The sequence below is a fragment of the Parasteatoda tepidariorum genome, chromosome X1 (genome assembly GCF_043381705.1).
Source record: "Parasteatoda tepidariorum isolate YZ-2023 chromosome X1, CAS_Ptep_4.0, whole genome shotgun sequence".
Taxonomy (NCBI): Eukaryota; Metazoa; Arthropoda; class Arachnida; order Araneae; family Theridiidae; genus Parasteatoda; species Parasteatoda tepidariorum.
This window is the reverse complement of record NC_092214.1, coordinates 19,051,905-19,078,531: the sequence shown is the minus strand read 5'-3', so window position 1 is coordinate 19,078,531 and position 26,627 is coordinate 19,051,905. Positions and strand designations below refer to the sequence as shown.

Genomic DNA, 26,627 nt, shown 5'->3' with positions numbered 1-26,627 from the left:
TTATTAGAATTATGTGTTCAAATTTATTAATATAATTAATTTGCCTTTGTTATAAATAACTTAAAAATGAGTAAATAAACAACAAATATTGCATATTCATATTATACATGTTTATATTAATGCATGTTTATATTAATGCATATTTAAATTAATACATATTTAAATTAATACATATTTAAATTAATACATATTTAAATTAAAACATATTTGATTTATTGTATGTAATTCACGAGGAATTGGCAGAATGCTGGATATACCAATCAGCACAGTGCGTAAAGTAGAAGTCCCACGGAACATCTTGAGCTGTTACCTGTACAAGATAACTCATGTGCAGCAGTTGCTACCTGCTGACCTGGATGCACATGAATCTTTTGCACTACGATTGCTTACTCGGATGGAAGTTGACAACGAATTTCTATGGAACATTCTGTGGTCTAGCGAAGACCACTTCCATTTGCAAGGTTCTGTAAATACGCAAAATTGCTGGATATAGGTGTCAGAGAATCCGTTCCAGCCATTACCTCTTCACTCTGATTAGGTAACTATGTGGTGCGAAATAACGGCAGAGTTTGTCGTTGGTCCGTTTTTCTTCGAAGAGATCACACCTACCGATCCTGTTACTAGCAAACGGTATGAAGCACCTTTGCATAGCCATGTCCTTCTGGCACTTCAGTGTCAGTGTGTGGATGGGAGAATATTCATGCAATATGGCGCTCCTCCGCATATTGCCACTCCCCTGAAGCAGCTGCTGAGTGATCACTTTGGAGATGATAGGATCATAAGACGCAATTTTCCAACAACGTAGCCGCCACGTTCCCCCCACTTAAGCCCGTGTGATTTCTGGCTTTAAGGGACCTTAAGAATGTTATTTACAGCTGACGGATCAAGCCGACTTGAAGGCAAGCATCACACACCACATCCATTGCATCAGTACAGAGACCCTCTTATCCGTTGTGGAACGTGCCGTTTTGCACTTCCAATTTTTAGCGAAACGAAGCCGAGGGCAGTAAGATGTTTGTTCGATGAAGCTCTTTTTTCTTCTTTTTGGCATTATCACTATTTTCGCTGTAAATACGCATTCTTGTCTTATCACTGATAATTTTTTTTAGTGAACCCCAAAATTATATCGTTTCCTTTTGGCTAACAACATTCCTGTGTGTAACGAATCCATTTTTGGTCTTTACCCAGACAGGAACTATTTTTTTCCTTTGCCATACAAAATTGCATTGCCTCACGATTGTTCTGCTAAAATAACAGGTCTCTCTAATGAGTAGTTTTAAAATTATAGATTTTTGAAATCGTAATTTTAATTATAATCAAGTAAAAATATTAAATTTTTAATTTTCGTCAATTTTCACACTTTCGTTTTAATTAACTTAAATCAAACTATACTTACTATGAAGCAAAAAATATTAATGCTGTGCATTTTATCATACCTCAGTATTTATTTTTATATGTATATTATTATTTTATATTTATGGATATTTATTCATTTTATTTATTTTGAATTTTTATTTGAAATTAAAGAACATTATAACAGCTCTAAACTTTTAAGGGTCAATGTTTGAAGTATTATTTTAGCAATAGATGGCAGCATTAGTTTTTTTTTTTTTAATGGGATAGTAATTTGATGTTTATAAAATAATAAACCCATCATAATATTTTAAAATAACTTTCATGGTTTTTTGATTTGTTATTTCGTTAGTTTCCATTTGTATAAAGCTTCATTTATAAATGTGCTTTATGCAAATAAAAAGTTTTTTTTTAATTTTTAAATATTTACTTTCTATTATATATCAAGTAGGTACAACAAAAACTACAAATTAAACAACTTGTAGTTTTTGTCATACTTACTTAATGAGAAGGCTTGTGTGCCTTTACTAAACGATATATTTATGTTTCGTAAGTACCAAAAATATAATTAAAAATTAGTCTATAATCTTATGAAATTGGTTAATTTAGTATTTGTTAAAATTTCTGCACTAAAGTATAATTTTTTTTATTTTGTTATAAATGCTGAAGCTCATTTTTATTTGTATAGATATGGAATCAGAATGCTTTCCTGCTGTATCTATATCGTCAAGCAGTGGTCAAACAGACTTTGTTGAAGACATAATCATCAAACAAGAGCCGGCATCTCCTCCACCAGCAGAAACATCTTCTCGTTCCCACAATCTGTCCACAATATCCTCCCTCCTCAATGCTCCGTCACCACCTTTGTCTTCAGCATCATCTGCTTTGCATCCTCAATCCCTCCTCAAGCAGCCTACCATAGTTCTTGCTGCAAGGCCATCTTCTCTTCAATCTTCAACTTCCAGAGACAACCAAATGCTTTATCCCAAAGTCAACATCAAAGTGGAACCTGCAGTCTCAAGTATGTACATACACTTATCTTTTAAAATATTTTGACTAATTGACTACCTTACCAATAAAGTCCCTTTGCTGCTGGCAGTATAGGTTTTAATTTAACTTATTCTGGACATTGATATCGACAAACAACCGCCATGGACGAAATGCATTACAGGAAATTTGCATTGTTTGAATATCAATGTTGATTTCCAATAAATCTAATTTGTATTTATGAATTTTTATTCCTGAGTATCTATAAGCAATAATAATTAAACAAGAATATCCTTGCATTTTTTGAGAATGCAAATCTAAAGAGGCAATAAGCACTGCATATAGAAATAATTTTTTAACATTTTCTTCTCCACCTTGCATTTGTTTTAGTATAAGTTTTATATGTATTTAAAATTCTTTGCAGTTCAAATTTGCAATAATCTAACAGAAACTAGGTCATTCAAATGCAACAGAACAAATGGAAATCAAACAATTAAAAAACTGAACTTTTGGAATGCCTCATAATTTATTTTTACTTCAAGGCTGGACACAAATTTCATGGGCCTTGAATCAAAGTTCTTCGAGAGCTTCTATTCTAAATCAAAAACGTGTAATTTTATATTTTGTAAACTACGTGAGAGAGCCTTTTTTAAACAATAATTTACTTTTTGATTCTTAAAATATTAATTTTCATAAACATGCAAAAGAATTTTCAAGCACTTACTGATTCTTAAAATTTCCCGGCTGTATTAGAACAGTCCCGATAATAATTTCCGCAGTCTTCTATCCCTTGAGTGCATTCCTATTTTCTTTTATAATTGATGACTTCACTCTTCAGTGCAACTGGGTATCAGAGAAAAATATTGTTGGAAGAAAAGTTAGTGCTCAATTAAAGGTATGTCTATTAAAAATTTACAACAAAAAAAATAAAAAAAGCTCAGTGTTTAATTCAATGCAGAAATTTTATTGAAAACAGTTTGAAAAGACAAGTAGAACTAATCCATTTTTTTTTAAAAAACCACATTTAAAATATTAGTTTGTCAAAAACATAATTAAAATTTCGAAAATTTGTTAGGATTCCCCTTAATTTTTTAGGAGCTGGTAGAAAATTGAAGACTAGTGCAAGAACGAGGGATTTTAGCAATATTGAAGGTAACAAGGTTTTAAACACATAAACTTAAAAGCTATATTTTGCTTTCAGGCTTGATTCCCAAACTATTAACCAAGTAAAAATATACATATATAGTATGCAAATTTATAGGTTTATAAAAAATATTGAATTAAAGAGTTCATTTGGCAAAACTTAGTCTTAACTGGTAGATAGTTCAAAAATGTTTTCTAGTTAAAAAATGTAAATAAATTTTTCTGGCTCTGAGAATATTAAAGAAGTCTTTTGGGTTATATTCTTCCAAGATTTAAAGTGGAGAAGAAATCTCGTTGGAACTTTTATTTCGGATATTAATGTATGAGCTTAGATGAATAAAATAGTTAGCTAAGCATTGACTGGAGAGTATTAAAATAAGAATTTAGAAGAAAAATCTAATCAGTTTCAGAAGAATTGGAACACTATTTCAGCCTCCAAAACTACTTAAATACCTCTATACAAAGTGGCTATATAGAGAGTGGCTGTGTTAAATTGTCATTTTAATTTTAGAAAAAAAGTTCATAAAGTACAAAGGAATCATGTTCAAACTTATATATTATAAGCTCCATTAATGAAATATACTTTTCCTTCGTCACTTAAATAATTCATATCTAAGGAAGCTTTATGTTTACAAAATCTACTGTAGAGATCTAGTTATTTTATATATAGTGCAATTAATTGAACCATAAATAGTGTTATTCTGGACCCCTAACTGATGCTTTATAATTTTCTCTTTAGTAACATATATTAGCTACAATAATTTTATTTTTACTTTAATTATATTTGTATGAAATTTTCTCACTATTAAGAAGTCCTTGAAAATAATATTAAAAAAATGATTTAAATATTCATATTTCATGTGCTTTCCACGTACATCTAGAAAATATTAAATGTTGTGTAAATAATTTTAGCTAGTGGATTTTCACTTCCTCCGACTCCTCCTTCTTGCAATGGTAGTGATTCTGAGGGAAGTCTTTCTCCAGTCCATGGCAGTTCCTCCTCACACTCATCTTCATCATTAGGTTTACTTTCCACTTCATCATCTTCATCTTCATCCACTCAGTCTTCGGGACACACTGGAGGACGAAAGTCACATGCAAAGGTTGTAATGCCTGTCACATCAAAGCATTCTAGTAATAGCCAAACAGCTCTTATCAGTAGTCAACCGGTAAGAATCGAGCCATTTTAGACTTTGACTACCATATGTTTTATAATAATGAAACTTATTTTATCTTTATTCTCAAAATATTTAACATATATGCCAAATTGCAATTTTTCAATAATATTTAATGTCAAGAAAACTGAAAAATTCTGTCTGAAAACTTATCTTTTGGATATTTAGTACTTAATTTTTCGTGATAAATATTTTATTTTAACTTAATACTTCAGAAGAATTCCAAAACTAAGCTAGTTTTCATTAATGCGAAATATTTTATTTATTTCACATTCTCATTTATAAATATGGTACACGTTTTATTACTGTATCGAAGTTTGATTTTAAAAATAATTCAAATTTTGAAATTTTATGAACTGTAAATTTATGCTGGAACTTAATTACTGAACATATTACTCAATGATTCTAGATTTATTGAACTAAAAAAATTTTACTTCTTTAGGATCTAACCTGATTTCTAGTTTACAATAGCTTCTGTAGGTAGAGTTAATCTGTTTTCTAAATTCTTCTACTCCTTATTTCATCAACAAAAAAGCTGATGTGAGCATTTTTTTTTAATTGAACATCATGCTCTGTTTTAAACGGGACTGCAAACTTCTTTTCCCAGTTGTTAACTTTATTTTTATGCAGATAATAAATATAAGCATAAGTTTTAATTTATATATTTGATAAACATATTTGCAGTATTCTAATGAAATATTTTATTGCTTATTTTAATAGAAAGGTGCCACTGGAGTTTTACATCTGACAGATGAAGAGAAAAGAACCTTATTGGCTGAAGGCTATCACATTCCACAAAAATTACCTCTCACTAAAGCCGAAGAAAGGTCCTTAAAGAAAATAAGAAGGAAGATTAAAAATAAAGTGTGTATTTTCGTTATTTTTATTAAATATAACATAACTTTTTTTTTTAAAAAATATATTTTAACGACCAAATTTATAAAACGTTGAATCAATATATGTTACTTGGTACTGAAGAATCATAATATTATAGATATATACATTATGATCACCATATACTTTTTCAAAGTAGTGTTTTTTCATATGTGTGAACTTTGTAACTTCTTTAGTTTTCAACTGATTTTACTAAACATTTAACGGCAAGAGTTAAATAAATTCTAAAATTTGCCAGGTTAAGTTAAACATAAAATTACTAATAAATTCGTATCTTGGGAAATATAAAAATTAAATTTGTACCCTTGAAAGACAGGAAGAAATAGTGCACACAAATTAGCTTCTCATGCTGTAAAACCTCGCTAAATATTTTCAAATTATTTTAATTATACCAAATAACTTTCTTAAAATTTTTTATAACCAAGAGTAGAGTTAGATACAGTTCCCAAAAACAATTAAAAAAAGCTTAGTCACCAATACTGTAAAGGAACCTAAAATTACTTTTTTTAAAAGAAAATAGTTCTGTATCAGGTGTGATGCATAAGAACTGAGTAAATCGCTTAAAACTTTTCAAAACTTAAAATACATATAATGCACTATAAAAATAAACCATCATAAACTATTTCAGATGATACACTTAACTCTAGATGGCAATTTTAACAAATATATTTGCATGCGTTAGGTTTGATTTTACAATGCATACTTATGAGTCCAATTCTGTTATATCCTTTTAATTATATTGCCTTTATTTTCTAGATATCTGCTCAAGAAAGTAGACGGAAGAAAAAGGAATACATGGATGCTTTAGAAAAAAAGTATGAAAATTACACAGAAATAATTCTAATATGAATATTTTAATTTAATAGCTTCATAATTTTGTACACAAATTACTCTCATAGCTAAAGAAATTTATTTAAATATGTTTTGTAATAATGATTTTGAATATTTAGTTCATGTTTCAATTGATATTTTTATAATAGTTGAGATCATAAATGAAAAAAAAAACTTGAAACGAAATTACTTAAAAAATATTTGTTAAAATTAAAAAAAAAAATTTTTCACTTTAACAAAAAGAATATGCAAATTTATGAGAAAAATTCTAAAATTTCAAAAAGTGTTCATTTTGATGCATTCAGATGTCCAACATATTATATATTGAATTAATAAATGATTTTTAAGTGCACAAAATGCAATGATCAATTATGAGCACAATAAAAATAATATACTGTTTCATAATTTTTCATAAAAATTGTGAATTTCTTTTTATTATTTCTTCTTATAACTTAAAAAATAATCAGAATGTTCAGATTCAGAATAACACTAAAGCAACAAATTTTTTATTCTACTAGAACTAGAAAAGTAGGTGCCCTTATGCTTTGTAATCATTATCAAATAATTTATTATCATTATTTATCAAATAAAATAACATATTATGAAAACAACAAACTTAATCATAATTCTATTTTATAAGATATATTCTCCCAGTGTCTATATTTTTTTCTAAATTCCAGTAAATATACCATAAACTAAAATATAGTTTAAGAGTTGTTTAATTTTTAAAGAACAATATCTATTATAAGGAAAAATATCTATTACAATGATTGTTCTTTTATACCCTGTATAAATTACAAGGTTACATTTTTAAGATTTTAATCTAGTTAATTTTCTTTAGAGTGGAAATCCTTTCTTGTGAGAATTCAGAGTACAAGAAGAAATTGGATTCTTTGGAGGGAAACAATAGGTAACTTATAATTATTAAAATTTTCACAACTTGTCTTACTTTTTATCTGTCTACAAACTGGTCATAAAACCGTACGATGGGTTTGACATTGTATAACTAGAAAACTACTCTGGATGCTACAAAATTTGGTAACTAAACATGCTAGAGCAAGTAAATATTATGAAAGTATGATTGCTAATGCAACATTTTTTTTAAAAAAACATATCAATCAAAAGAATTAAACACCATAGAAAAAAAAACTTTAATGTAAAATAATTGCTATTATTAAATTATTTCAAAATATAAAGAAAGTGATTCATAATTCTCCACTAATTTTTCCTATTAAATATATAAAAAAATTTTTTTAAATTTTTAATTCCGAAATATTTTTTTTTTTAGTTTGTATTGAGTGTCTGAAATATTTAATATGAAGAATTCAAGCAGCAAAGGATTCTCATTATTTATGATCAACCTGCTCTAAGCATTCCAAGTTTTCTAAGATTTCTTTTTTACTGGTTTTAGACATGTTTCTCAACTTTTAAACCCTCTCAGGGGTTTATCTCTTTTAGAAAAACATTGGATCTACAACCCCTAAGATGTCTTTATGATCTTTTCTCCTTTTGTTTTCCCCTCGCATTTAGTTTGACACCATTTGATTTTCTTGAGTTATGTAATGTTTTCTATATTTAATTTGATGTAGCTGTTTTTAGCTGTTGGACTCATCAATCTATCTAACTTTCCTTCAAGTTATTCAACATTACGATAAAACAGCATGAAAAACACTTGGGTATTGCTAAACCTGTCCGGCAGTAATACAAATTATAAATTTTTTTGTCTACTGTAGTATGCAAGTTATACAAAAATATAAAGGTTTTAATGGGCATTTTATATCACATAATTATAGTTATCTATAGTGAGTTAATGGTTAGAGTTTGTTATGAATGTTGGGAAATACCATAACCAAGTAATGGATTAAAGGCTGTAGTGTATGTCTATATTTAAAGCCAAACTCTGTTAACATTAGGCTTTTATCTATAATACATTTATTAATCTCTGTTTGAGAATAATAATTATTTTAATGTTAACTATAGTTATTTGTTGTGTTTGAATGATTTGTTTCAAGATGACTTATTTATGTAACACATAAATTTTTCAAGATTACTGATATTGAGTATCAGGAAATTTCATTTTTATTAAACATATAATCAATATAAAAAAAGTGGAACATACTGATAAACAATGTCATTACTCTAATGCTAACCAAATTTATATTAACAAGCTAAATATTATTGGTAATTACTTATAAACTGCTTGCATTCCAAAGCATGTTTTTGTTAAATATTTTGTAACAAATATTTGTACATCGTTTGATACACATATGTTCATATTTTATTTTAGATCCCTTCTTTCTCAACTGCAACATCTACAAGCCATTTTAAGTGATATGCCTAGCAAAAGAAGTCGTAATGCAGCCACACAGACCCTTCCTAGTTTATCTGTAAATATTTAAGCTGTTATTTTACATTCATATAAAATTATGAATATATGAATTATTATAGTGCTTTAGATTTGTTTTTTTTTAAATAAAATTTTTTTTTTCAGTCTGTGAGGCATAATGATGGTGTAGTTAATTCTGAAGTTTCTTCTGAAGTGAGAGAAAATGGAGATGGTAAGTTTTTTTATTCCAATTAATTTTTGTCGTTTTGTTTAGATAATTGAAGCTAAATGTTTTTTCTTTTTTTGCAGCCAAACGAAGGTAGCAACATTGCACCTATAGAGTTTGTATACATTCCGGTAAGTTAGTAAAATACCACCATTCCTATCTACTTTTTATAAGTAATAGCTACCACGGTTTTATAGTCTTGGACAACTTTACTTTTAAATATTTACAACTTGACTATGAAAAATTTATTTTAACTAATGTCAAAATATTTTATCAAATAAAATTATATATTTAAATTTTTTATAAAAAGTGTCATAAATTTTTGGAATGTGTTTTATTATTAATCTGCATCTGTTTTAAAAATAAGACCCTAAAAATGCTTCTTTTTTTTCTATTTTTGAAAAGAAGTTTGTCTAATGCTCCAATGATACGATGGATTTCTCTTTAAACTCAAGATTCAGTTCATGTTGACATTAAACTATTAAAATTGCATGCAATTGACAGATTTAGAAAAAGTATCTTTTTTCAAACTTAGCATAATTTACAACTTAGAAGTCTTATTACAATGAATTTTCACTATTATTCCATATTGCAGAGTTGAAAAACTGCATAAGAATTAAATTTAAAATTATTACAATGATATATGAGAATTCTGAGTTTAATAAATAAGATTTTTACGAATGTCTCTAAATGAACCTTACAGATTTCTAAAGTTCAATATGTAAGCTGTAAAAATAACATTTCCTCTATTTGATGGAAAAGATATTTTAAAATATAATGCTCTAAGTTTTTAACTAAGAAGAAAATTCAGACCATTGCCAATATCCCTTAATATTACTCTAGAGAGGCATAAAAGATATATGAAAGACTTAATTTTATTTCATTATTTAACACTAATCCTCCATCATGCACTTTTAAGCAATGATTTTATTTTTGTTTGAACTTTAATTATTTTTCTGTTTAAAATAATTAAATAACTACACTTGAAATTTCTTATTTTAATAAATGTTCTCCACAAATTTTACACAAACATAAATTATAACAATTCAATAGATTTTTTTCACGAGTTTCCAAAATGTACCACAGTTCCTGTTTAAAATTTCATAGGATAGTTGAATTTTGAAAAAGGAATTTTTATTTACATAGAGTTGACAACTAGCAAAACCCTGTGTAATGAACAAATATTGAAAATAATAAAATTCTTAGCTATATTGCGAGATTCAAAGTGCAACTTAGTCTCAAAATTTTTCAAAAACTGATATGCATTTATTACCAAGTCTAAATTATTGATTTATGTTTCCTTTACAGAGAATTGGAGTGTTCTGAAGCGTCATATGTCCTCCATATTTTTGAATAAGTGGTTTGCTGTTCATGTGCTTATAGCTTTTATTATGTCATCCACTTCAACCAGAGACTTATTTCCCTTCATCTGTTTTTCCATGTTCTAAATTATGGGATAAGTGTCTCATGGTATCATTATGCATTTTTCTGGACATGACTTCAGAATTTGAACTCTACTAATTTTTCTAATGTGTAGCCAAAATTTTCCAGAATGTTTTTTTTTTTTCTTTTCTTGTTATGTCTTGTACTTCAGATTCTATGACACTGCTGAAATGCTTGTCGATTATTGTTTCTTTTTTTAAATTATATAATTTTGAGAGTTTAATTTTGATTTTGTTTTCTGCCTGCCACATGTTTATAAAATATATGTCTGAATGAAATATGCCATTTTAAAGTTTATTGTTGATGAATGCATTTGAAATATGTTTGAGAAAATTGATTTATTCCTTATTCTATTATCTATATTTTAAATAAATTAACATACTATTTTAAAAGGAGTTTTAATTTTAAACTGAAAAATAGCATAACAATATAGCAGTTTATAAATTTCACATTGGTCAACAAATTTAACGAAACTATTTTGAAATTAAAATTGCAAAAAAGATGAGTCGAATAATATTAAAAATAATAAAATAAAAGTTATTCTCAAATCATATTAAAATACAGTAAATGTACTTTAACTTATTTGACCATAGATTTATTTTAATTTAACCAATGAAGCAAATATTCATGTTTAGATTTTATTTCATCTTAAAGATATATTTTTCATTTATGAAATCACTGTTTCAAATCATTTTTAAAATTAACATACCTAGTTTTAAATATTTGTAAGATGTGTCGTTTTTTATGTTTTTTTACACATCAATTTAACTAAGGGTCCATAAATAGTTATATGAATTGATGTTTAAATTATCTTAAACTACACATTATTAAAATTATGTAAATGACAACAGATTTAGAATTTAATAAAGGTATAAACATTTGAAATTTTTGATCTTTATAACAATATAATTTTATCAAATATATCTCACAATTAATGATATCTACAGAAATATACATATGTCCATGTAAATGTAACATGAAAGTCTCATGGTACAAAAGATTGACTATATTTTTTGGAAGATTTAATCTATTTATAAAAACTTATAAACCTTAGCAAATGTCCATACTAAAGGTAAATAGATTCCCTGTTTTAATGCCTATTCAAAAATTTACGCTTACATTATGAAATAAGTAAAGAATATTTTTTCCTTCATTTTTTCTTCTTTTTTTAGGTTTTCAAAGGCTCTTTAGAAGTATTAACTTTCATATTCAGAGAAAAGTTTTATTTCATGCTAGATACGGTAAACTGTGTTGTGATATAAAATACTTTTTCATAAATTATATTTTTTCGGTGATATTGAAGTGATTAGGTGTTGAGTGCCAAAAAACTCATTCTGTTACTACATTTTTCTTATACATCTCATTATTTCTATTTTTCAACCTTTGAATTACTAAGAAAAATTCTACATTCCATTGCAGCTATCCATAAAAAAACCAACACTAACATTTTCCTTTTTTGTTAATCCTAACCTCCAAACCTTTTGAGATTAATACAAATACTATTGTGAAGTGTTTTATTAGTTCTGTCTACATATCTGTTGATTATGTAAAACACATAATTTTCAAGTTTTAAGTAAATTTAGATATGTTAGTGTTTATTTGTAAGAAACACAATGGAAATTTAAAAGTTGATTAAACTTGAGAAAAAAGTGCCTCGGAGAAAAACTAAGTCAGGGTATCAAAATATTTTACTGTGTTTCATTATATTCATTAATCTTCAAATAAGAACTTCATATTTTTCTATCTGATTTTCTCAACAGTGGCATATACTTTGTTAGTTGAATATTTTAATGTGTTTTTCATTTAAACTTTAGATTGTATTTTTGAATTTCAGACTTTTCTAATAGCATTGTACATATCATATCCATTTCCTTACAGAAAATTTGCATTGTGTTTCAAGAAAGTACTTATGTTTGTGACATGGCCGTGCCTTAATATGGCCCATTATTTACTTGAGCAACTAGTCTATAAGCACTAATTTTTATATTATATATATACATATATATATTAGCTTAATGGTAAGGGTTGATGTTATTTACTGGGAAGATTGATTTACTAGATCATTTATGTGCAATGTTTTCATTAATGTAGCTTTTTATAATTATGAGAGCCTATACAGATATTTTGATGAAGAATACTTTAAACATTCAAACTTCAGGTTTAAGTGAAGTGTTGACTAGATTGATTTGTAGATTTTTTTACTTGTACAGGTTAAAATTATTTTTGTCATTATCAAGTCTATAAATTGTTATGTCACAAATTAACCTTTTTAAACTTAAAAACAAAGTTGTAAAAACAAATGTTATGCTTAAAATATTAAACACTCAACATTTCATTCAATCCTGATGAAAATATATTTTTGACAGCCTTCATCAAAAATTTTATTTTTGGGCAATATATTTGAATGTTAAAAAAAACACATCAATGTCCATTTCTGTGACATAAGTTATATATAAATGATATAGAATATATGTATACACTATATATTATATAAGAGAAAAATAACTATGTTTTAAAATTCATATACACTCATTGGTCATTAAAATATTTCTGATATTCATTTCATATGGAAGAACATTTATATTGTCACTTTGAATTTTCAAGTTCCTGATTACATATTAAAAATGTATTAAAATTAGTGTTTTAAGCAAAGCTTTTGTATATCTGTTTGAGTTTTATAGAGAAATATATTTATATATTCAAATGAAAACAATTTGTCAATTCTAATATATTTATTGCACGAGATTTTAACAACACAATTCAATTTGCATTTTTGCATCCTATTTATTTGGATTCATGAAATGATGAATATCAGTATCATTGTTTAGGTAATATAGGAGATGTAGATATTTATTTATTAGGTGTAATTTCAAATTATTATAGTTCATACATTTCACTAATTTATTAAATTACTTTCCATGAGTAGTTGATTCATAAGGAATCTCAGTAAGTCATTGGAAAAATACAATAGTTTGTTTGATAAAATACATCTTTTATAAATAAATTTATTAAATTAAAATTTATTATTTTGTAAATGTTAAAAAAAAAGCATAGTGGTTTTCTTTTGAATACCTGTTATTGTGACATTTGTTGGTCTGCTTCTGTACAAATGTTTTGTAAAATAAAGTATAAAATGTAGCTATTGGTGCTGATATTATATGAATAAAAATAAGCTTGATGTAAACAGTTGTCTTCATTTAACTTGTTTATGGGATATGAATTATTGAAAAAAATTTGCACAAAATTATAAAATTTTTTACCCGAAGATAATTCCGTACAAGAAAAAAATGAGTAAATACATATTTATTATTTTTCATTTAATTATAGTCGAAAATTTTTTGAATTTTAAGGCATACAATGTTTTACATCATTTTAAAGTATGTAATTTTACATGGTTAAATACAAAATTCGAGCAAAAACGGTAGAATTGTTCCTGAGAAATCGACTTTTAAAAATACAACTTCTTCAAAATTTAATTTTCTAAGGAACTGTTCAATCGATTTTGCTCTAATTTTGTATTTTGCCATGTAAAATTACATACTTTAAAATTATGTGAAAAAATTGTATGCCTCAAAATTCTAAAAAGTTTAGACTTTTAATTAATAAAATAATAAATACTTACCAAAATTTATTCTTTGGATGGAATTATTTTTGGATAAATGAATTTGATAACAGTGTGCAAAAGTTTTCAATTCTCTTAAAAACTTTTCGATATATGGCGAAATACATAAAAGGTAAAATTAATATTAAGGGGTTCAAACTTCGGATCGCTCTCCTAATCAAACTATCGAGACCATATTTCCCAGAGTGCGGTTACCCCCTATATTTTTTAGGGTCAAAATCCGAATCCGTTGGAAAAAAAGAAAGGCATGTTTAATCAGAGAACGTACGTTTTTGTGTGATTTCATAACTTAAAATATCGTCTGCATTAATTAATCAGCATATTTAACGTTACCCCCCTAGAAACAGTAAGAATGAGTCCTAGAACATGAAGATCCGATAATTAGATCAAAAGTTATTCATTGTGGTCCGTTCTTTTTGGCGCACAATAGGGGAAAGTAGCTGTAAGTATGTGTCTCGTTAATCGCGAAATTTTTTTTTTCTAGCCAAACTAAAGCTAGAACTGAAACGATTTTACTACTAGTTTTTTCTCCGCTCCAGGGCACTAACAGGCTTGTCATAAAGTAACAGGTATTTAGATTTTAATTACTAAAAGGAGTCAACTGAATCAAATTCCATCAAATATCCCAGTCATTAATTCTGACTCATAGGAAAATAATAGTTCGGAATAAAAATAAAAGTATATTTTTGAATGGAAACTACAAGAGAATTTTAAATTATTTAATTGCTGATAGAAGGTTACTAGAGCACAAAAGTAAAAATTCAATACAGTGGTATGATTGCCTGAACTAACCAAAATTTTAAAATGATAAGTCTAGAATTAAGAAGTTTTAATAACTGCTTCATTTAGGCAAATGAATCACTTAATTGCTTACTCTATTACTGTGAAATAATGGGGGGGAAAACAGATGTTAATAATTAATTTTTATCTGAGAAAGAACATCTATAATACATATTGAAGGCAAATTTCCTTTACACAGAGTGATTAACAAGTTTTAAGGGGGGGGGGGAAGTTTTCGTTTGAATATTTAAAAAATATATATTTGAGTATCCTAAGACAGGTTATTGAATGAAATAAATATCTTCAAAAAAAATCCCTTTTAACAATTAAAAGTAAAGTTCTGAAAGATGTTTCTCAAACATTACAAATATCTGTCTGATATCATTGAAATATTGTACAGATATTTGGGGGTAGATGTATTTATAAGTTACATGCATACAAACCACCTATATTTCTAGAATTTACCTCACGTATTTTTCTCTCCTAATAGATTCATAGATTTTAAAATTGCAGCAAGAAATAAAGTAAAATTTGTTTTTAGCTTTTCTTTTCTTCTTTTTTAAATGGTTCTGAAATGGAAATGCCTGAGCTAATGATACTTCACTTACCCGCCCTTTGGAAATCCATCAATGATCAATCAATAACTAGTAGCTACCAATAGGTATAAGTTTCTCTTTGTATGTGAATAAGAATCGTCCAAATAAATCAGCGCAAACAACTGGTTACTATTAACAACCACAAAATTACAGCAATTGGTTGATTTATTCCATTAAAGTGATATAGCTCTGCTCAGCCTCAGTCTTGGACATCTATAAAGAGATGAGCCTCATTTTTTTATCAAATAAAAATTTTCGCTAAATTTAAAAAAATATTTGATTAAATATGTTTTATATTGGTCACGACTATCTTCAGCCTCGCCTTCATCGGATTGGTGTTTCAGAAACTACTGACTGCCCTCTGTGCTCTTCAGGCAAAGTGATGAGTTTTAAACACTTGACAAATTGTGCCTCTATGACCAATACTATTTTACAACTATCTTTAGAATGCTGTTTTATACTGGACTGCTAGAAGGGAATTGGTTCATAGGGCCAATCCCCTGACCTAGGAAAAGAAAAAGATTTTATATAACATTAATTATCTAAAATAATCAAAAATATGATAAAGGAACCGACATGAATATTTGTATCCGACATGAATATTTGTACTATCATATTATAACTCAAAAAGATTGTTTCAAATAAATGCTATAAAAATAAGGGTACAGTTAAATTTCGGTGAAATGAAATTTATTTTTTACTGTTTTTCAGCCATTTACATGATACATTGCATATTTTAAGCCAAATTGTGGGTCTCCTATAATTAAAGTAAATAATAATTTATAATAGGGGGGGGGGTCGAAACACATTAAAAAAATAAAATTTATTTGAAATTCTTGGACTTGGTAATTCATTTAGATGGTTAATTATCAGCGATACTTTCTGTGTAGTACCATATTTTTATTCTAAGAAGTATTTTTAGGTACCTCTGCCTTACAACCTGCATTAAAGTAAAACTTTTCATTTTTTTTTTTGGCTTAAATAGTTACCTTCTTTAAAAATTGTTCTAACCTTCAGTTTGTTCAACTATTGTGGCTTTCAATATCTGCAACACTAATAAAGCCATACTAAAAAATTCACACCATCGAATATGCTATGTATAAAATAATATGATAAAAGCTTTATGAAAAACTGTCTTTTAAATTAAATTAAATTTTAAAAAAAGCTAGCTAGAATAGTTAAAAGTATCCAAAATGGAAAATTCTTTTCAAGTTAAATAAAAAATTTAAAAAACACTTGTATATGAAAGATAACTGTTAATATAGGTGCTTAAATATATTGTATGTCTCACAAAATAATAAGTGAAATATGAATAACATACTAATTGCTTGATTGAATGTAGGGTTTAATGGCACTAAGTCCAAATAAGGACATGCTGCCCCAAACAATACGATATTACAGTTTAAAAGCTAAGGTCAAAGTGCATACAACACTTTCACTGTATAATTTTTATTGTTAAATGGTACAAGTTAATAAAATCATATAAAAGGTATAAATAAAGTTAGATAAAAGGGTATGAATACAATATAAAATAGAATGTTTGCAAACTGAATAAAATTGTAGATGATTAAAACATTCAAATATTGTTAAAAAATACCAACAGCACGTAAAAATGTTAATATAATGAATGTCATTCAATAAATCATGTATACATAAAATTGAACTCCCAAAAAAGGTAAAACGTTGTTGGTCAGAACATGGGCAAATTATTAAAATGTGGTGAATTGTGAGCGGAACATTACAAATATGGCATTGAGGAGAAGGTTCTCCAAATAGCAAATGAAGGTGTGTTAACCGGGTGTGACCTATTCGTAGACGGGTAAGTCTAACGTCTGCACTACGCTAGTGCAGCACAGGAAACTAGTTCAAATCTGCTTTAATATTATGTAGTTTATTGAAAGTTTGGAGGTACCAACTTTGTTACCATAAAGATGTAATAAATCGTCGAACATGCTGCTTAATATCCGAGAAAGGTACAGATAATGACAGGAGAGCAGTGGCAGATTGAGCAGCAGAGTCAGCTAGGTCGTTTCCTGGTATACCAACGTGACTTGGCAAACAACAGAACAACATATGAAACCCATTTTTATGAAGAGTGATCAACAGATGAATAATAAAACATAGAATTGGATGATTATTACTGTTAAAATTATCTAACTGGCGCAAAACGCAACGCTCATACTATCGAAGTAAATACAATATCTCTGTGTAGAGCGTGAAGAAATCAGTCTTATTGCCAAAAGGATGGCAACAGCTTCAGCAGTAAAGACGGAGCAAATATCTGGGATTTTATAGCTGTAGGTGTCATCAGCGTTGACGACACTACAGCCAACATACACAGCAGATTTTGAACCATCAGTAAAAATATTCAGAATATTGATTACGATGTTCAATAAAGAGTTGATGGAAAATGCAGGGTGCAATATTGGTCGTACTGAATAACATAAATGAGGTAATAAAATGATATGGTGCGATGGTCCATGGTGGTATAAGAAAGTGATCCACTGATTGCGAATGCAATTCACAAATATCGAACGTTTGAATGAGTGAGTGCGTGTGAGCATGAAATGGGTGAGTATATGACGGTTTAGCAACATACCGTGGCTTCAGGCTTGATGAAATAACGTCATACTTTAATGGATGAAATTTAGAGGACATGATACGAAAGTAATAAGTGAGAGACATCTGCATGCGACGTAGGTCTAATGGCAGCTTATGGCAAACAACATATAATCTTTCGACTGGGGATGTACGAAAGGCGCCAGAATCTATGTTCAAAGCAGTATGGTGTACTGTGTCTAAGGCTCGTAGGTTAGAAGCGGTTGCAGTACCATAAACTACACACGCATAATCGAGCCTCGACAGTATCAAGGTTTGATAAATGCGCGGTAAGACTCGGCGATCCGCTCCCCAAAACGTATTTGACAGCACACGCAACATATTTAATTTCTGCTCATTGTTTTCGTAATTGTTTTATATGAGGGATAAAAGTTAGTTTGCTATCGAAAATGACCCCTAGAAATTTTGTGTGTTGCACAACTGGAATAGCAATGTTGTGAATGAAGATGACTGGCTCTTTATGCAAATTGCGTTTCCGGCAGAAATGGATGCACGAGCTTTTAAAAGGAGAAAGGGTATGGCCATTATGATCACACCAGTCTAAAATTTTGTTTACGGCTAATTGCAGTTGCCGCTCGATGACTCTCATGTCGGATCCTGAACACGAGATGTGCAGATCGTCTACACAGAGAGAGCCAGAGACAGTATGTATAAAACTAGTAAAATATGAATGATCAATAATGTGACGCTTAAAACGCTGCTTTGTGGGAAGCCTCCCGCCTGAGTGTAAAGATCATAAAAGGTGAATCCAAGTTTTACACGAAAATACCGCTTCAACAGAAAGCTCTTAAGGAAGATAGGTAGATTACCACGAAGTTCCATGTCGTAAAGTGTCTTCAAAAATCCGTATCTCCATGTCCGATCGTAAGCCTTCTCAATATCAAAGAAGACAGAGACGAAATGGTTACGTCGGACAAAGGCGTTACGAATTCGTGACTCAAGAGCAACGATGTTATCAATCATGGATCGTCCCTTACGAAAACCGATCTGGAAGTCAGATATGAGATGATTTTTTTCGAGGTAGTATATCAGATGACAGTTGACCATCCGCTCAAATGTTTTCCCAAAACAGCTGGTTAACTCTATAGGGCGATAGTTAATAGGATCCTTAGGGTCTTTACCTGGTTTTAATATGAATATCACACTTGCTTCATGCCAACCGGACGTGTACGTTTATTCCGTCCATATTCTATTGAATAGAACGAGGACATTTGACAACGACGTCCGATCTAGGTGGCGGGGCACATAATACGTGATACCATCAGGACCGGGGCTTGTATTATTAGACTGCAATAGTGCTCGCTGTAATTCTACAAAATTAAACTTACTGTTACAGAGGAAGAGACGGCGCTTATCAAAGTTGATGTTATTCCGTTCGTTCGTCTGTTTATGATGTTAAAATGCTGAACTGTAACTATCTGGACTAGAGACAGCAGAAAATGCCTCACCAAGCATATTACAGAAGTCAACAGGAGAAGAGTAAATTGTACCGTTTTTTCTCAAGTACCGGAAGGTGAAATTCACGGTATATGCCATTAGCTCTCTCGACCAGACTTGTCTGGGAGATGTCGATGATGTTATAGACGAGACGTAATGGGACCAAGAATCTCTCTGACTATTGCGCCTGACCTTACGTACTACTGCTTTAGCCTGTTTAAAAGCTAAACGGTTGGAAGTGTTAGGTTAGCGGCGGAAGATGTTCCACAAGCTTTTCTACTCTTTATAAGCAGCAGTGCCTTCCGCCACGGTTTCCGATGCCGAGGAAGCGAACTTGACGACTTTGGTACACTATCTTCTGCCGCTTGTAAAATTATAGACGTAACACGATCAACAGCTGCACTTACAGTATTATGTGTGACCATATCATCCGTGATCTGAGCAAATAAAGGCCAATTAACTCGGTGGTATATGATAGTTGATTGTCTTGGGCTCATGGGAACAGAAGCAAAATATGAAATTATACGAGGGAAATGATCGCTGTTATGAAGATCATTACTCACTGTAAAGTTAATAAAAGGTAATCAAGTTGGAGTACATAATGCTAAATAAATGGAGTGAAAGGTTCGCGTCGGTATATGGAAGTAAGTTTCTTCGCCTTGATTAAGTAAACAGAGACTAGTCCCGCAGTGGACTGATCATTAAGACACGGTTCCCAGCAGATCACCGAAGTCAAGCATCACTGGCTACGGTCAGTGTGCGGGTGGGTGATAACTTGAATCAGCCTGCGTAGTGACCGAGGGTGTGCGGTATGGGTCCTCGTTAAACTGTTCTACCGTAAAGTGCTCGACTTCGCGTTCGTCGGGCTACCGAAGCGGGGTGCCATCCCCTCTGCAGAGGATCAAAATTGGGAAGGCATGTCTTCGGATCATCCTCAGGGATGTTCCCCAGACCGTCTCCAATAGCCCATTGTGCAGCTCTAGTGCGACGTAAATGAACAACAACAAGTAAACAGAGACTATGGTCATAGATGAGTAGTTCAATTTTACTTCCCCGGTCATTGGAGTAGGAACTACCCCAACATTCACTATGACCATTAAGATCTCAGAGCAAAATAAAAGGCGAAGGTGACTAAACTATCAGTGAATTTAAATCTGATTGAGAAACGGGTGCATGAGGAGGTAGGTAAGATGTTGACTAATAGCAATACGCCCATGAATCACCCCAGAAGCAGCTTCCACCCTTAACAAGGTGCCCAGTAAGTGACCCCGAACTTGACCCTAGCCAACAGATGACATATGTGACCAGCCGATTGATGCATAAAGGCCAATATGCACTTCCCGTTTATCTGAATCAAGGGCCAAAGCAGCGTGTTGTGGTACCAGGATGCCCCTCAGCTGCCAGGATCCCCTTTCCCAGGGACACGGGTCTCCACGCACGGCGAACACGCGTGTGGTCTCTTCCCATCAGGGTTCGATACAACAGGGTGGTAATCGAACACAGACGAAAAGCCCTCACCTGTAAATTGGCAACCACGACAAGGGGGAAGAAAAAGGAGAAAATAAGAGTAAAGGGAGAGGAAAACGAAGGCACTACAGATCACTAGGGTACCCCGGGGCGTGACTCCCTGTGTTTACCTAAAGAAGGTAAACCCCCTGAGGGGAGGAATAGCACGCTATTAAAGAGTGAATTGTTGCAACAAAATAAAACTGTACTTCAAAAATTTCTCTTATCATTCTGAAAAAAAAAAACAGATTTCAGATAAAATTTTACCCATTATAATCAGCACAGAATAGTTTCTCTAGATAAACAAACCAGGCAAAATAATTTTCAGCTTGTCAAGTGTCGCTAAAAATATATTGTGTGGCATGGAAGTCTCAGGCATCCAATTTTCGAGGGTGTGCTGCAATTAAATTACAGTTACAATAGCTCCCAAACACTCACATTCGAAGAAAAAATTAAAATGTATTTTTTTTGATCTGCTTAAAAATGATTATGCAAATGATTAAATTTTTTAAAAATTTTCTTAGTTCAAATCGATGATTCCATTTTTTCTTTATCTAAAATGATAAATATAAAAACACATAACATATGCTTTAAAAATTATTTATGGATAAATGGTTAAATATAATGCATCAATGCCACTTAAAGTAAAGAAAATATAAAAAAGTTCATATAAAAAATAGCGCCCACTACTCAGCAAAGTTACTTGGTATCTTTCAGGGTTACTAATTTAATCCAATTTGTATGAGCTATGGTATTGCTACTGGTAAAGCTATGTCATAGCTACAGGTCAGTGGCGAGGCAATGCTTAGCACCCTCTAAGTTAGAGGTTGAATAAAGATCTGATTATCTTAACTTGAAAAGTCATAGTTCAAAAATTCCTAAGAGTTCTATCGAGACAAACAATATCCAGATGACTCGACAAGAGTTTAGATATCAGAGGTCTGAGCTTGTGGCAGTTATTAAAATTAAAACCTTTGAGAGATAAAATATTTTCTTTCTATGCCTTTTCTAATATTTAAAAAAAAAAGAAACGCATTTTGAGTTCATGATTTTTTATTATCTATATACAAGGATACATTTACTTAAAATATATTTTTATGAAAATTGGAAAAAACAATTATCTAAGTAAAAAAAATAATTTAATTACATACGATTATTTAAGTATTATAAATTTTAAAAATAGTATAATAAATTTCTTTTCTTTATTTTTATAGACATAAGTTTCTAGCGTTGTTTGTATCTTTCCTGTTTCGGTGCCTTTTTTCAATTTTTATTTTGAAACAAAATAGTCAAATTTGGCATAAACTTTTAATAAATGAGTGTGCGTTCACCAAATGAGGAAATTATTTAATATCATAATTTAATTCAAAATTCTTTAAAATAAAAAAAATTAAAGGTATAAATAGGTTATGAAATCTTTTGGGGCATTTAATTTATTCATAGAAGTGATATTCCGCTTTCTATTAAAGTATGAAGGTTATAATAAAACTATCCAATTTTGCTAGTGTGCACAGAAAATATATTCTCAGCTCATATACAATGAAACTTACAAAGATAATGTCATAATTCTCATAAAAACATAACTTACATTTAAAAAAAGTCATTATTAAAAACTAATTCATATTAGGCAAATTTGCTAGCAAGAGTTATATTTTTTTAAAAAAAAAATACAATTTTAATTAAAACAAGATCTGAAAGAACAACAAATCTTATGACAACAAAATAGTTATATACTATTTTGTTGTGTTAAGAGTTTTAATAATTTTTTGTAAAATTGTTTGAAAAAATTTAAAATAGTTGCATATTTATCTTCTCTATTTGATTTAAATTAAATACAATTTTTACAAAAAATTAAGACAAACATATTTATAATGTATTTACACACATAACTTTAAATGCAGTTTTTAATTGAAAATGTATTTCTGTTTATTCAATAGAAACTTTTTTTTCTTAAACTTGCATAGTATTTTAAAAAAAGAGGAGTATGATAAGGTATTTCATGAAAGGAAATTCATGAAGGGAAAATAAACTTTCGCTTCTCTTATACATAGCTTTAAAATGGTAGTTCAACATCTCTCAAAATTGAGGCAAAAAATAATTTGTGAAGTGAACTGTAAAAGCAACAATATCATTAAACCAATGTAATTTTTAAACTACAAAAATTATTATGATCATATTTTTCGCAGAAGCAAAATGAAAAATTAAAACTATCAGTTTAGAAAATCAAAAATTAATATAAACGTTAAAACAATTTTTCTTCTTGCTGACCTAAAACAAAGATCTTTCAGCATAAAACTGCTGAAAGACACTGCTGCTAGCTGATACAAATCCTCATTAAAACTGATTGAAGAAAATAATTAACTACTAAAAAAATCACTTTTTAAATTCAACAAATTTACAAATGAAAAGCTTGCTGAACTTATTTTAAATAAGTTCAGTAAACTTTAAATTTGAAATTTTTTACTCTATTTTTTTTTTAAAAACAACCTAATAGCTAAAAGTATATTTTCATTTAAAAGCTTGATTCTCATTCTACATATTTTATTTCTATTCAGTATTCAACGAGATTTGCTGATTACAAAATAATTTGTTATTCCATTCATGGGATGATGAAAAATTATGTCTTCATCTCAGCTGGTTCGTTACTTATTTTACTAATAATTAGAATAAAAGTAAAGCATTCCTTCAACAGCCCTTTGTGTGACAGAAGGTTCATGGAGGTTAAGGCTTCATAATGTGGTCAATATTGGGCATAGTTAGTTTTTACCTCCCAGACAAATTTGCACCCATCAACCTGAAGCTGGGTGAGCTTCAGGCTGCCACTAGTAATCAAACCCCAGTTCAATGCCTAATGCATAGATCAATCGTAGCTCATTGATTAGAATCAGTACTATATTGTTGAAAAAACTAACATATTGTGAAAGTATTTGCAATAAAATAATTTTTTTATTAAAACAAATTAATTACTCACTTATTAATAATTACCCACTTAAATAAATACTACAGACTATCCGTCAAATAAAAGAGAAAACAAACCAAAAATGAAGAAAGAGCATCAGGCACTGGAGATACATGGAACCCAAATTATGTTTTTAATTTTAATGCACATTTTAAGTTAAGCAGGTAAGTCACATTGCTTGCAAAAGTCAAACTAGCACAATTATTATTTTAGGAGTATCAATTTTTTTCATACTATTAGCTTGTACAAGGTGTCAAACAAAGGACAGCCTCTAGTAACAAAATTAAAAAGGTCAAAAACAAGAAAATGAATTGAGTAAAAAAGTATTTTCCAGTGATAACGAAATTTAAATTATTTTTAGTTTAGTATTTTTCCTTTTTAGTAATTATTCCACCACTACATATCCAAAATAGCGTATGGAATGCAATTTTATTGCATTTATCTTGTGGTGACTCTTTTAAAGAGGTTCTCCTTAACAAATTATTGGTAAATGCAAATTTAATTGAACAACAGGTAAGAGTGTACCTATTTTTTATTTAAGAAAAAAAAAACACATTTTAAGCAAAATGAAACAAATTTATTCAGCTATGTGCTACCAAATTTACAATTCAAATAAATTATCAACTAAATGCTTTGAAAAAGATATATATATATTTTAAACACGAGCTTTTCTTCACAACAGCAATAGTACAAACAACAAGGAAAATCACAGAATTCACAAATGAAATGATAATAATAATATTATTGAACATTTTAAAAAATGTTATGCCATCACAACTGCAATACAAAGAGACAGCTTGCTTTAACTTCCAGAGAAAACCACATAAAGAACAGGAAAAGAAACATATTGCTTTCCTGGAATAACACATATTAAACACACACCACATACATTTAGATATTATTTTAATATCTTTTAAAATAATTTTAATAATAAACAGTGATAAAAACAGAGATAATGATACCAGCCAATCGTAAAATTAAACAAAACCGTTCTCTTCACAAGTTATAAAAAAATAAATATGACTTAAACAATTACTTAGAAAACAAAAATATTAAAATAAATAATATAATATGAAGTTAAATGGATATGATGCAATTGAAGTAGTAAACAATTAGCGATATAATCACAAATATAAAAGAGCACCATGTTCTCACATACATATTTTTAAAACTAATGAATTAAACCACAAATGTGAATTTTAAAATTCATCAACCTTAAGCACATTTGTAGCAATAACACACAGGATAAACTGAAATAAAAATTAAAAAATACAAGGTATCTAATGGTAAGGTAAACATTCCATTAGCTATAAAACATATTTGGCGATTTAGAGTTAATTTCGTAAACTGGTTCGTAAAATTTTTCGTTAAATGTTATATTAGACTTGAATATTTTTTTTTCATTTATTAAAAATGAAAAAACTTAAGAAATTTTTAAACACCCAGTGTTCAAATTTATTAAAAAATATTTTAATGTTAGTAAATTTGCAAATGCACTCTATTTTTAAAATGTCTACCAATGTATGTTAAGAATATATTTAATGAGAAGCTTCTTAAAGAGCACTTTAAGGTTGTAAAAAATAATATGAGTACACAATATATAAAACTCCAGTCATACATTAATAGAGCAGATGAATATGATCATAAAAGCTGCTGAACCATTTAGATAACAGAGAGAAATTTTAGTACAGTACAAAATAAATTGTGCACTGAAATTTCTATCAGTATTTAAGACTTTACCACAAAAAGTATATTTACTTATTTACACTTGAAAGATATACCATTATAAAATTGCATATTTAACCTTCTGAGACCCAGCATCTAAAATATTGGACAACATTTGGTATAATATTAATGCTTAAAAAATAATATTTTATGCTTTTTTTATATTTGTATGCCTTTAACAAGAGACTGACAGGGTTGGGTTTTTACCAGTCAAAAACCAGCTTTCAGCAGTAAAAACCATGGAAAAACCCTAGTAAATACTATTATAATGGGTTAATACCCAAGTTTATTAATTTATAGATATAGTGGTTTTGTTATTTATAACTGAGAGCAGTATACATTACTTCCGTATTATAGCTAATATTAATAATTAGTTAATAATCATTTATCAGATAAAATATATTTATATATATGTATATCAGCCAACAACCATCAATTTAATTTAAAAATCATAGTTATAAATTACATTATTATATCATATCACTATATACCATAACCTTATTACAGCTGCATTTATATACAGAAAATAATCATGAATTTAGGAATTTTATAAAATTCGAACTTTATAATTTTTGGAATTTTATAAAAAAAAGAATTGAACAATATTAATAAAATTTTTTTCTTGCTTTTATTTATAAAAGAATAATTAGAACAATAAAAATCCCACAGTGGGGATAAGGGTACTGAAAAATAAAGATTCATCTTACCTATCTTTTGTCATTTATTTTTATAAAATTAGGTTAAGAAAAAAAAATTATTTTACTTATTAATAAGTAGTAATAAGTGAGTAAACCAATTTAATGCTAAATGACATTGTTTTACCTTAATACTGTATTCTCTTCTACACACTACACTTTAACTAATATTAAAACTCAAATAAATTAATAACTAACAATAAATTGCCAAAATATAAAAAATATTTGCAAATTGCTAGGAAAAAATAAAATGAAGTGCAATAGCTTTTGACTTCACTAATAACACTGATTGTTGATCTGAATAGTTAGC

At 29.0% G+C, this 26,627-nt stretch overlaps 1 protein-coding gene across 5 annotated transcripts in view; it reads left to right on the top strand.

The window, feature by feature from the left end:
* The window catches only part of LOC107443979 (cyclic AMP response element-binding protein A), a 202,078-nt gene extending 190,203 nt beyond the window's left edge, over nt 1–11,875 (top strand). For 3 of the 5 annotated variants that reach the window (XM_043040057.2, XM_043040058.2, XM_043040055.2), the window contains exons 3-12: nt 2,042–2,374; nt 3,436–3,492; nt 4,396–4,652; nt 5,379–5,522; nt 6,309–6,367; nt 7,225–7,293; nt 8,671–8,770; nt 8,875–8,941; nt 9,019–9,066; nt 10,244–11,875. In XM_043040057.2, the coding sequence (XP_042895991.1) occupies nt 2,042–2,374; nt 3,436–3,492; nt 4,396–4,652; nt 5,379–5,522; nt 6,309–6,367; nt 7,225–7,293; nt 8,671–8,770; nt 8,875–8,941; nt 9,019–9,032 (1,100 nt within the window). In that variant the 3' untranslated portion in view covers nt 9,033–9,066; nt 10,244–11,875. The remainder of the gene's footprint in view (nt 1–2,041; nt 2,375–3,435; nt 3,493–4,395; nt 4,653–5,378; nt 5,523–6,308; nt 6,368–7,224; nt 7,294–8,670; nt 8,771–8,874; nt 8,942–9,018; nt 9,067–10,243) is intronic. The other 2 variants (XM_071187608.1, XM_043040056.2) reach the window with 1 other exon arrangement.
* The last annotated feature ends 14,752 nt before the right edge of the window (nt 11,876–26,627 follow it).